General features: G+C 39.9%; 1 protein-coding gene across 1 annotated transcript; it reads left to right on the forward strand.

Annotated features, from left to right (window-relative positions):
• Positions 1 to 9,035: 9,035 nt before the first annotated feature.
• On the forward strand, positions 9,036 to 11,827 carry LOC127076350 (eukaryotic initiation factor 4A-10). The gene is made up of 5 exons (XM_051017973.1): positions 9,036 to 9,214; positions 9,924 to 9,993; positions 10,094 to 10,200; positions 10,382 to 10,812; positions 11,007 to 11,827. The coding sequence occupies exons 2-5, from the start codon at positions 9,926 to 9,928 to the stop codon at positions 11,640 to 11,642; spliced, it is 1,242 nt and encodes a 413-aa protein (XP_050873930.1). The 5' UTR covers positions 9,036 to 9,214; positions 9,924 to 9,925; the 3' UTR covers positions 11,643 to 11,827.
• Positions 11,828 to 12,264: the final 437 nt, after the last annotated feature.

Below are 12,264 nucleotides of genomic sequence, written 5' to 3' on the forward strand. Positions count from 1 at the left end.
ACGGAGTCGGGCGGCGATAGCTTCGGAGCGGATGAGCGGCCTTCAGGGTTTCTTTACTCGGAATGCTCTGAGTTACTCTCCAGGGTTTCTATGCCAGGGTTTCCGTCCGTCTTCCTCTGTTTTTTCTGTTCTCCCCTTTTCGTTCTGGAGTTGGGGTATTTATAATACTCCTTTGATGACCTAATGAGCTCAGAATGAAGCCCGAAATTTTCTGTTGTCTGTCAGCTTCGCTAGGCGAGCGTGTAGCGAACGCGTAGCGAACGTTCGCTAGGCGAGCGTGTAGCGAACGTTCGCTAGGCGAGCGTGTAGCGAACAGGCCAGTTTGGGCCATTTTCTGGATTGGGCCATTCGTGAGCTGGGCCTTTGTTCCTTTAAGATCAGTGTCATAAAAATGAGTTGGAATGCCTTGAAAAATGTCTTAACATATTAATGGGCAAATTTTGGGGTATGACAGCTGCCCCTGTTCAATATTCTTGAACCGAGAGAGTTAGAATGGTGTGTACGCCATTCGTGGTCTGGAGGTGGAAGATTATTGAACACTAGAATGCCCCAAAAATTTGCTCTTGCTAATCACAGGTTAGTCTTGATGAAGATGGGCTTAAAGGTACCATCCAGGAAGTTTGATGATGAGAGCTTCAGATTGTGTCGTACGTTAGACGATATCTGAAGACATGGGTGTCATACCGGGTCGTACGTTAGACCGTATAGTGAGTCCTCTATTATGCTGTCGACTTCGCCGGGGAGTCAGAGTGTGTTATACGCTGCTGGGGATAAAGGATCAGAATGGATCACACGCTAGACCGTATCTGAATACCAGAGTGAGTTGTTCATTAGGCGGATGACTTTGCTGGGGAGGAAAGATCAGAATGGATCGTACACTAGATCTTATCCAAGTTGCGGAATGAGCCGTTCGTTAGGCTGGATCTGATGATGAAAAGGGGGTAGTCGTATGCTAGACTACACTTCAGAAATGTATCGTACACTAGGTAGCATCTGAGGAGATGAAGGTCTAACTGGGTCGTACATTAGACTGTCTCTGAGCAGAACGAGCCGTCCATTAGGCTGAATCTGCTTATAAAAGGGGTAGTCGTACACTAGACTACAATTCAGAAATGTACCTGTCACTAGGTAGTATCTGAGGAGATGAAGGTCTAACTGGGTCGTACATTAGACTGTCTCTGAGCATCATCTGGTCTAACTTGGTCGTACATTAGACTGTATTTGAGCAGCATCTGGTCTAACTTGGTCGTACATTAGACTGTATTTGAGCAGCATCTGGTCTAACTTGGTCGTACATTAGACTGTATTTGAGCAGCATCTGATCTAACTTGGTCGTATATTAGACTGTATTTGAGCGGAATGAGTCGTCCGTTAGGCTGAATCTGATGCTGAAGGTCTAACTTGGTCGTACATTAGACTGTATTCGAGCGGAATGAGCCGTCCGTTAGGCTGAATCTGATGCTGAAGGTCTAACTTGGTCGTACATTAGACTGTATTCGAGCGGAATGAGCCGTCCGTTAGGCTGAATCTGATGCTGAAGGTCTAACTTGGTCGTACATTAGACTGTATTCGAGCAGCATCTGATGACTTGAAGGTCTAACTTGGTCGTACATTAGACTGTATTTGCAGCATCTGATGACTTGAAGGTCTAACTTGGTCGTACATTAGACTGTATTTGAGGCCTTGAAGGTCTAACTTGGTCGTACATTAGACTGTATTTGAGGCCTTGAAGGTCTAACTTGGTCGTACATTAGACTGTATTTGAGGCCTTGAAGGTCTAACTTGGTCGTACATTAGACTGTATTTGAGGCCTTGAAGGTCTAACTTGGTCGTACATTAGACTGTCACTGAGCAGAATCTGAGGACTTGAAGGTCTAACTTGGTCGTACATTAGACTGTATTTGGGCAAAATCTGAGGACTTGAAGGTCTAACTTGGTCGTACATTAGACTGTCACTGAGCAGAATCTGAGGACTTGAAGGTCTAACTTGGTCGTACATTAGACTGTCACTGAGTGGTTGAAGGTCAGAATGGATCGTACGCTAGATCGTATCTGAGTTGTTGAAGGTCAGAATGGATCGTACGCTAGATCGTATCTGAGTTGTTGAAGGTCAGAATGGATCGTACGCTAGATCGTATTTGAGTTGTTGAAGGTCAGAATGGATCATACGCTAGATCGTATCTGAGTTGAAGGAGTCATATGTTGGGCTGAATCAGAATGAACCGTACGTTAGGCTGAATCTGATAGTATTTGTGTATGCGATAAATGTCTGGGATGGGCTTATAGATGCCATCGTTCGGAGAATGTCAGAATGAATGTTGACATGGAGTATATCTGAAAGATGTAGTTGAATCCTGAATGTAATTGATAAAGCTGTCCGTCTGAATGGACCTTTGTTCTGATTGTATCAAGAGGATAATTAACCTGAAAAATAAAGTTAGCTTCATGCCATGTCATGATGCGTGAGATGCAAATGTTGTATGCATGCTTGTGCTGTGAAGTGATGCAATGAGTGAATTATGCGTCTGGAATAAATGCGAGCTTTGTATGCATGTATATGTTATGAAATGAATGAATTATGCGTCGGGGGACTCTACTGGGGGAAATAAATCTCAGTCTTCTGGTCGGGGATATTTGTATTGATGACCCTGTCTCAACTGGGGTATTTGATTTCTGTCTGATGGTAGAAACATTCGACAGAGCCTGGCTGGGGATAGAAGAGATGACCAATTCGTCTAGTGATGCCCATTTCTTCTGGGGAATAACTGGCTTAGCCGGGGAATAGAATTAGCAACAGATTCATTGGAAAGCCTAGTTAGACTTTCTCCTCTATCCTGAAGTCCTTTAGTAATTGTCATTGCTATTTTATGCATGTATTTTGATGAACATTGATCATATTCAAATGCATATATCAATTCAAATTAAATCAATGGACGTTTACGCAAACAAAACAGAGAAAGTAAAACAAAAGCATCTTTTTGGAAATGAAATTGTATTGATTTTGAAAGAGGGCCTATAAATAGGCAATTTGAGTACAAGGAGACAGAAATCCTAGTAAGAGGAAATTGTCAGGCAAACAAAGAGAAAGCTATGCAGAAAAAGTCCTATCGATTCTAATTCCACCACTGTCATTATGTCTTCAAGCATCTCATCTCCTGCTGTCGGATAGAAGTGATTGGCTTGTTCAGTCCCTTGAACTTGGTTGAAGCAGACAGAGAACGGGGCATAGTCATACGCTTTAATCCCTAATTTTTGCCTGGACCGCCTTTTCAGGTTTTCAGTCCACCGGGATACCCTTTCTTGCTCAAGCCGCCTTTTCAGGTTTTCGACTTGCCGGGTGTACGTCTTTGTATGTTTATCCCTAATTTTTGCCCGAACCCTTTTGGTTCGCCGGGATGCCCTTACTTTTGCCTAGGTACGTCGACCTAGCGGGTCTCTTTTATGCGTAGTATTTTTTTTACTATGTCCGCGTTCACAGGATGCGGGAACTCTTCGCCATTCATTGTGGCAAGCATCATGGCTCCACCAGAGAATACTTTCTTAACTACAAATGGCCCTTCGTATGTGGGAGTCCATTTGCCCCTGGGATCACCTTGTGGGAGGATGATACGCTTGATCATCAAGGCGCCAAGTTGGTACACCTGCCTCTTGACCTTTTTGTCAAATGCTTGGGTCATGCGCTTCTAATATATCTGCCCATGACAAACAGCCGCGAGTCTCTTCTCATCAATCAAATTTATCTGATCGAGTCGAGTCTGAATCCATTCATCCTCATCTAAGCCTGCATCTTTCATAATTCTTAGAGAGGGAATCTGAACTTCCACTGGTAAAACGACTTCCATTCCATAGACTAAAGAGAAAGGGGTTGCCCCTGTCGAAGTGCGGTAACCATGAAGAGCAAAAGGTAACATCTCATGCCAGTCTTTGTATGTTACTGTTATATTCTTGATATTGTTAGCAGCCTCCACGGCGCCGTTCGTCTTTGGCCGGTACGGAGAATAGTTATGGTGTTTTATTTTGAACTGCATGCAGAGTTCAGTTTAGTACCATTTTCAGTGATAACTCTTTCAGGAGACAGCAGGTTTCTCGAATGTATATTTGATAAGATCCATCTTAGAAATCAATAAAGTGGTATGATTCAACATATACTGTCTTAGTCGGCGAGCAGCCCAAGCCAAAGCGCAGCAAGCTTTCTCGAGCTGTGAGTATCTTGTTTCACAGTCGGTACCTTTTGCTAAGGCAGTGTATGACATGCTCTTTTCGACCAGACTCGTCATGTTGCCCCAGCACACCCTATTGAATTTTCTAACACGGTCAAATACATGATTAGAGGTCTTCCTTCAACTGGTGGCATCGGAATTGGAGGTTCTTGGAGATATTTCCTGATTTTGTTATTCATCATTCCATACCATCTCTTGACTTTTCCTTTTTAGTAATTTGAAGATGGGTTTGCAGGTAGCAGTCAAGTGTGGAATGAATCGGGCAATGTAATTCAAGTGTCCCAAGAAACCTCTGACTTCTTTCTTGTCTATTTCAGTACCCAGATTTATAATTTCAATTGATTCCTCAGGCGGCTGTATGGTCTTTTCTTCTTGTAGTACCAGTCTGGCAAGTTCTCCAGGGACTTCACAATCTTCCTCACTTCCATCCTCGGCTTGGTAGATCGGATTTTCAAAGTCATAGTGAACAGTAACAGAGTTATTACCAACAGGATCCAGAGTGGATATGGATCGGCAAATTGTTACGTGAGTGTGTGCAAGAAAACATAGCTTGTTTGAAAAATGACAGGAAAGATAAAGAGCGCACTATTTGAATGCAAAAAGTCCATTGATTTATTGAATATGAATATGCTTATGAAAATGACAAACCCTTAAAATTAGCTATTATGCCCCGGGTATAGACACAATGCTTTTGAAATACTAAAATAGCAATAACAATTACTCTCGACTAAAGGAAATCGGGATAGTGTCTTCAGCCTTCCAATTGTCGAGTCCGTCACCAATTGTTGGGAAAATCCAGCTATCCAAGTCATAATCGTTATCAGTATCTTCCACAGCATTGACAGTCTCGTCATGATTTGGCAGAGGAGCAGTGATGACATTAGGAGTCTCAGGCGGATCAGATTCAAATTCTCCAGCGTCGATCATATCCTGAATTTTGTTCTTCAACGACCAACAATCGTTTGTATCATGCCCGGGGCTATCGGAGTGATAGGCACACCTGGCATTGGGATTATAACTAGGAGAAGTAGTGTTGGGTTTTGCAGGAGGATCTCTGAGGGTAATTAAATTTACTTTTAGCATACCCTGCAGTGCTTGTGCTAAAGTCATATTGATCTTCGTAAACTGCCTTCTTCCCGGGTTAATGTAACTCACAGGTTTCTTATCTTTCTTCTTTTCGAGCAAGAGAGCCTTCAGTTCCTCCTGCCCCCTGGATAAGTTCAAGATCATCTTCTGGAGTTGAGCATTCTGAGCCTGAAGATCTTTGACAATTTGTTCGAGGTCCATTTTTCTGTTTGGAGGAAAACCGTGAGAATACTGATCCCTTTAGAGTACCTGTTATGCAATGTTATGTTATGCTATGCAATGTATGAAATGTTTTCAAGGACTTTTGGAATTTAACTTTACGTAAACCAACAAAAAAAAGGAAACTTTTTTTTTTTTTTTTTTTTTTTTTTTTTACAAAACAGAGCAAAGTTAAATCCCTAAGTCCTCGAAATGGTTAGTACAATGCCATGATGTTATGATGTTATGATGTTATGATGTTATGATGTTAAGTAAACAACAAGCACAAGCAAGTCACACAACCATCATTCCTAGGTTTTAAGGCTTGCATGAGTTCCATAGGTAAGTACCCTCCCCACTGAAGTTTGGTTGGTTCAACCTGTCCTAGAATAGTAACCGGGTTCTAGAAGGATCTCCAATCATTGACCTTTCTTTAAGTCCACTTCAGTGCAACACCAAGTGGTTGACCAAAGCTTCCCTAAAGTCCAATCTCAAAGAGTGTAGTATCGAGTATCAACCAACCCCAGTCGGAACCGAAGTCAGTTATCTCACTACTTTCTAATGGCTAGGATGAGTCAATTAGGGTTCTAAAGGTCTGGTTAATGCTTTGATGACACCACGCGAATGCCAAATTTTTCCTCAAGTAAACATGAGGAACATCAGGACATCCAAAGTGTCACATTAACCGTAGCCATCATTTTAACCATTCCAGTATACGCCGGATAGTCGCGGTGATCTATTGCTACTTACCTAAGGTACACTAGATCCGGGTGTAGGATCTTTCACTCAACAATACCCTTAAAAGAAGGAACAATTTGAAAACATAAATGATTTTTTAAGGTGACCTCTCTTTGTCATCCCCAGCAGAGTCGCCAGTTCTGTCATACGGTGAACTGACTTTATGTGTTTTGCTTTTTATCGCAATGTCGCGGATAGCAAGAGTCGCCACCGACTTTTCTTTTATCCAATAAGGAAAGGTGGAAAAGAACAGGAAAGACCTTAATTTAGATTCTCAGGTTCGGGAGGTACATTATACAAAGGGAAGGTGTTAGCACCCTTTGTATCCATGGTTATCCATGGGCTCTTAATTGCTCAATCATTTATGTTTTTCTCGTTTGAACAAGTGTTTGAAAAATGTGTAGAAAATGTTTTGAAAAGGAGAATTTAACTTTGTAATGATTCTTGTATGAATGTATACAAAGTGGTTATCTCGTTTAGTTTTGAAAGTTGTTTTGAAAAGGGAAGTTGTTTAGTTTTGAAAGTTGTTTTGAAAGTGGTTATGAATGAGCAATTAAGGGTTATACCTGTCCGAGGTCTTTCCGGGCATTTCCTATCCTTATGAGGGTAAAACTATCCTTACTATTGAGAAGTAAGTAGTTTTATCCTTTGGATGTAAAGGGACATCGTAGGGTCATCGATTGGTCATTGAAGGCAACAATTATGAGGATACCTTAGCATTCGAAGGGACTATCATCATTTAACCGTAGGCTACACCGAAGGGTCATCGAGGGACAAAGGCAACGTTCGAGGGACTATGATGATTTAACCGAAGGGTCTTTGCTAAGTGTGTCCCCATATTCGCGGGGCATGACCGTAATACCGTAATCCCAGGGTAACAAAGAGAGGTCCGAGATCACATGTTTAACGACAAAGTTTCACAATTAATTATATAGCTGTGATCAAGTAGGCAATTAGGTCCATATTAAAATCGATGAAATCAATACATTAAAATCAGCTAAGTAATTGAGGGTGGATTTCCACATTAAAATAATACATTAAAATTAATTAGGTAATTTAGGATGAAACTCCACAAAGGGTATCCCACAAATAAAGTGGAATACTTAGCCGGCCGTTTCTTCGAGGATATGTAAGCCTTTACACCATTCAACACACGGGTTAGAGCATTGAGATAAAGTATGATTTGACAATTGCATCATAAAATAAACATAACAGTCATGAACTCAGGCCAAATGATGCAGAACTATAATAAATCATGATTAGATAAACATAAGATAGAACAACAAAGAGACAAAGCAGCCACTGTCCCGTTCGCCTCTGCTTCGCCTAGCGAATGCTCAGCGAATGCTCGCTACAGGCTCGCTTAGCGATGTGCTAGCGAGCGGCCACGGGTTTGGAGTTTGACAACAGCATGACCTCCGAAAACCTGAACTTGTATGGCGTTTGATTACAGGAACAACATGGACAACATTCATGATATTCAAGCATATTGAAATTAGCATGTGAAATCAAATTACATATTCGAAACTCCAATCATGATGCTTTATGGATATAGAGATTACCAATTAAAAGCATACAATAGTAGTGATGCGCAAACCTGTTTGCCACTCAGCTGCTATGTTAACGGGGCTGATCACTTTTGGTATCGGACGGAGTCGGGCGGCGATAGCTTCGGAGCGGATGAGCGGCCTTCAGGGTTTCTTTACTCGGAATGCTCTGAGTTACTCTCCAGGGTTTCTATGCCAGGGTTTCCGTCCGTCTTCCTCTGTTTTTTCTGTTCTCCCCTTTTCGTTCTGGAGTTGGGGTATTTATAATACTCCTTTGATGACCTAATGGGCTCAGAATGAAGCCCGAAATTTTCTGTTGTCTGTCAGCTTCGCTAGGCGAGCGTGTAGCGAACGCGTAGCGAACGTTCGCTAGGCGAGCGTGTAGCGAACGTTCGCTAGGCGAGCGTGTAGCGAACGTGTAGCGAACAGGCCAGTTTGGGCCATTTTCTGGATTGGGCCATTCGTGAGCTGGGCCTTTGTTCCTTTAAGATCAGTGTCATAAAAATGAGTTGGAATGCCTTGAAAAATGTCTTAACATATTAATGGGCAAATTTTGGGGTATGACAGTACTCCTCAATCCTAAGGTTATGCTATTTATATTATAAAGGCTTATGCGATTGAATTCAAGGGCTCATAAGAAGTAGCAAGCGTCTCCCATGACCGTGAGACTTGTTGAATGTCAACTTCTTAGAGAATCATGGTTAAGACTATTTTCCCACGTGGTAATGGACTCCATGCACATCACCGTCATGGATAACCATCTAATAGGTGAGAATCATACTTATGTAACATACTATCAGACATTGCCTAATGAGGATTGATATATGAATCACTCCCTGCAGGTCATTTACTAATATATCACTATAAAACTAAAAATTCGTTATATATCTATTTTTAAAGAAGAATCATCTGTGAAATGTAACATATGAATTTTTGTGAAATTTAAAAATAAAATGTATAAGTGGCACATTATTAAAAATTTACATATTTTATTAATTTTTTAAATGCAAAAAATGTCAAAATTATTTATATTTAATATGAAATTTATATCCAAGAAAAAAATTAATTATTAAAATATATACTAATTTTTTATATAAAAAATTACTACTTATTTATAAATATTAACAATTTATTTATAAATTTAAAACGATTGATATTGATTATTCAATGAAACAAAAATAAAATAAAATAAAATATAGTACAAAATGTACGAAATGATGATAAAGATATGAGAAGGCATGTGAAAGGGTAAACGTGGAAAACCGCAACTTAGTTTTATTTTTCCCGAGTATATTAACACTCTCTCTTCCATTCTCTTTCGTCTCTCTCTAACTCCACGGTGTAGATCCGAGGAGTTTTCCCTTTCGCCATCTCTTCATTCCTCCGCTTTCGCTATTCCCCAAACACTCTTCAACGCTCTACCAGGTTTCGATTTTTTTCTTCTTTTTATCGTTAATGTATTATGATAAATCTCTCGCTGATCTAATTGTTTCTCATTCTAACTTTTCATCTTTTAACCTACCCATCGTAGTTTTATTTATTTTCATGCGGTTTATTCAGTTTTCAGGAAAAATAATGTATGTTTTTAGATTTGTTGGTTTTTTATTTAGTGTATTGAATTTCAATTTAGATACTTAGCATGATTTAATGCATTGTACTCAATGTGACCCTAGCAATTAGGATTTGAATAGTGGCTTGGGATTTTTTTTTTCTAGTTTCACTTTGATTTTCGTAATGCTTCAATGAATCTTGTGGACTGGGCCAAGTAGGTTATAGATGTGTGTGAGAGTAATAGCCGCCGTCTCAAGTTTTTGGAGGCATGGTGTATTTTAGTCTCCTTTTAACCCTGGCAAAACAAATAGAGAACCTATTAAATTATGATTTAACTGTGACAATATATTTTGAGGCCCTTTTTTGTCCACATTTTAACTGTAAAAAAATGTGGGCAATTGTGGGTCCTGTGTGATAGCATTCATCTTGCACGCCCTCATAGACGACTCTGGTGAGAGTAACAAAAGAACAAAAGTTATGTGCAATTCCTCTTATTCTGTTGTTGCTAGTGTTGTTCTTGAACAGATTTTGGGGATTTCTTTTTCTTTTTCTTTTTCTTAACAAGTTTTTTGGTTTTTTGTAGTGATGGCAGGTTTGGCTCCAGAAGGATCCCAATTTGATGGTCAACAATATGACTCTAAGATGAATGAACTGTGTGTTCCCGTGCTTCATATTCTTCGCAGTTTGAAATATTGAATTCATTATCCATGTACTTCTTTTCTGTAATTTGACGTTTGTGAATTAACTTCACAGGCTTGCAACTGACGGGCAAGAGTTTTTCACCTCATATGATGAAGTCTATGATAGCTTTGATGCTATGGGGCTGCAGGAAAATCTTCTCCGAGGCATATATGCCTACGGTATGTACTGGAAAATTAATCCTCTTATATTAAGTGTTTTTTCTTTAAGTTGCGGTGTTGGTTTCTTAGTAAGCACTATGCAAGGTTAAAATGCGTGTATGTTTATGTTTAAAAGAATAAATGTTACTCTTGCTACTGTTATTACAAAATTTTGTGTGTGATGTTTTATATTGTTCTAAAGGTTTTGAGAGGCCTTCCGCAATCCAGCAAAGGGGAATTGTTCCTTTCTGCAAAGGTCTTGATGTGATTCAACAGGCTCAGTCAGGAACTGGAAAGACAGCGACATTCTGTTCTGGAATTTTACAGCAACTTGATTATGGATTGGTTCAATGCCAAGCTTTGGTTTTGGCCCCAACAAGGGAGCTAGCTCAACAGATTGAGAAGGTTATGCGAGCTCTTGGTGATTTCCTTGGTGTTAAGGTTCATGCTTGTGTTGGTGGGACTAGTGTTCGTGAGGATCAACGCATTCTCCAAGCTGGTGTTCACACTGTTGTTGGTACTCCCGGGCGTGTGTTCGACATGTTGCGAAGGCAGTCTCTTCGCTCTGATTGCATCAAGATGTTTGTTCTGGATGAAGCTGATGAAATGCTTTCACGTGGTTTCAAGGATCAGGTTCGTCAATATGCTTGTTTTCCACCGTTGACTTAACTAATTCCATTGTTTGTAAACACTAGTGTCGTCGTAGCAGTTTGATGAAGCATGGATTCCATATTTTTATTACAGCAAAATTATAAAATAAAATACAAAATAAGTGAGCTTGACTAAATCTTGAAGAATCAATGTCTAAAGTTTGGTTGGTGTTGCAGATCTATGATATCTTCCAGCTGCTACCTGGCAAAATTCAGGTTGGAGTATTCTCTGCTACAATGCCACCTGAAGCTCTTGAGATTACTAGGAAGTTCATGAACAAGCCAGTGAGAATTCTGGTGAAACGTGACGAGCTGACTCTGGAGGGTATCAAGCAGTTTTACGTCAATGTCGACAAGGAAGAATGGAAGCTAGAGACACTATGCGACCTCTATGAGACACTGGCCATCACTCAGAGTGTCATTTTTGTGAACACAAGGCGCAAAGTGGACTGGCTCACCGACAAGATGCGAAGCAGAGATCATACAGTCTCGGCCACTCACGGTGACATGGACCAGAACACTAGGGACATCATCATGCGTGAGTTTCGGTCTGGCTCTTCTCGTGTTCTCATTACCACTGACCTCCTGGCCCGTGGTATCGATGTGCAGCAGGTGTCTTTGGTCATCAACTATGATCTCCCAACTCAACCTGAAAACTATCTCCACCGCATTGGTCGTAGTGGACGATTTGGAAGAAAAGGTGTTTCTATTAACTTTGTGACATTGGATGATGCTAGAATGCTGGCTGATATTCAGAAATTCTACAATGTGACTATAGAGGAGCTGCCATCCAATGTTGCTGATTTGCTCTGATGAGTTCAGTTTTGTTCTCTGTTAAGTCATCTTGGATTTTTCTCTTTTGGACAAGTTCTATCTTTTTTACTTTTGATTTAATTTTTTTACTCATTAGAGATCAAACATGTGATCTGATGCTATTTGTATTGGGATTTTATCAATTTTGTTTGATTAATTAATTAGTTAAGAGAAGTTTGCATGTATTTATATTCTTATCTCCTTTTGTACAATATCATATCCACTTTGATTTCTAACTATATGATTATTATGATCATACTCCACCCATCATCAGGTAATAATTGGGTGCTTGTAATATGAATTAATGATGTTTTTAAACCTAATGCATTTACCCTTAGGTTGGTCCTGTAAACTAGTACTAGTATATAAGTATATAAATAGGTTAGAAAATACTCGTGTGCAAATGCAGTGCGTGCCTTTTTATTAAACAAAGAAAAGAAAATAGTCCAAACACAAGAACACGTGGCCAACCATTGGGGATACTATTTAATAATATGTGGACTCTAATACTTAAATATCAGTTTTTGTTTTTCATTCTTTTTCTGTATTATAAAAATATATTAAGTTATTGGGGTAAGTGGTCATTAGACAATTTTTTTAAGATTTCAATATGATCGAGTTA

Source organism: Lathyrus oleraceus, chromosome 4 (assembly GCF_024323335.1).
Source record: "Lathyrus oleraceus cultivar Zhongwan6 chromosome 4, CAAS_Psat_ZW6_1.0, whole genome shotgun sequence".
NCBI classification, from domain to species: domain Eukaryota; kingdom Viridiplantae; phylum Streptophyta; class Magnoliopsida; order Fabales; family Fabaceae; genus Lathyrus; species Lathyrus oleraceus.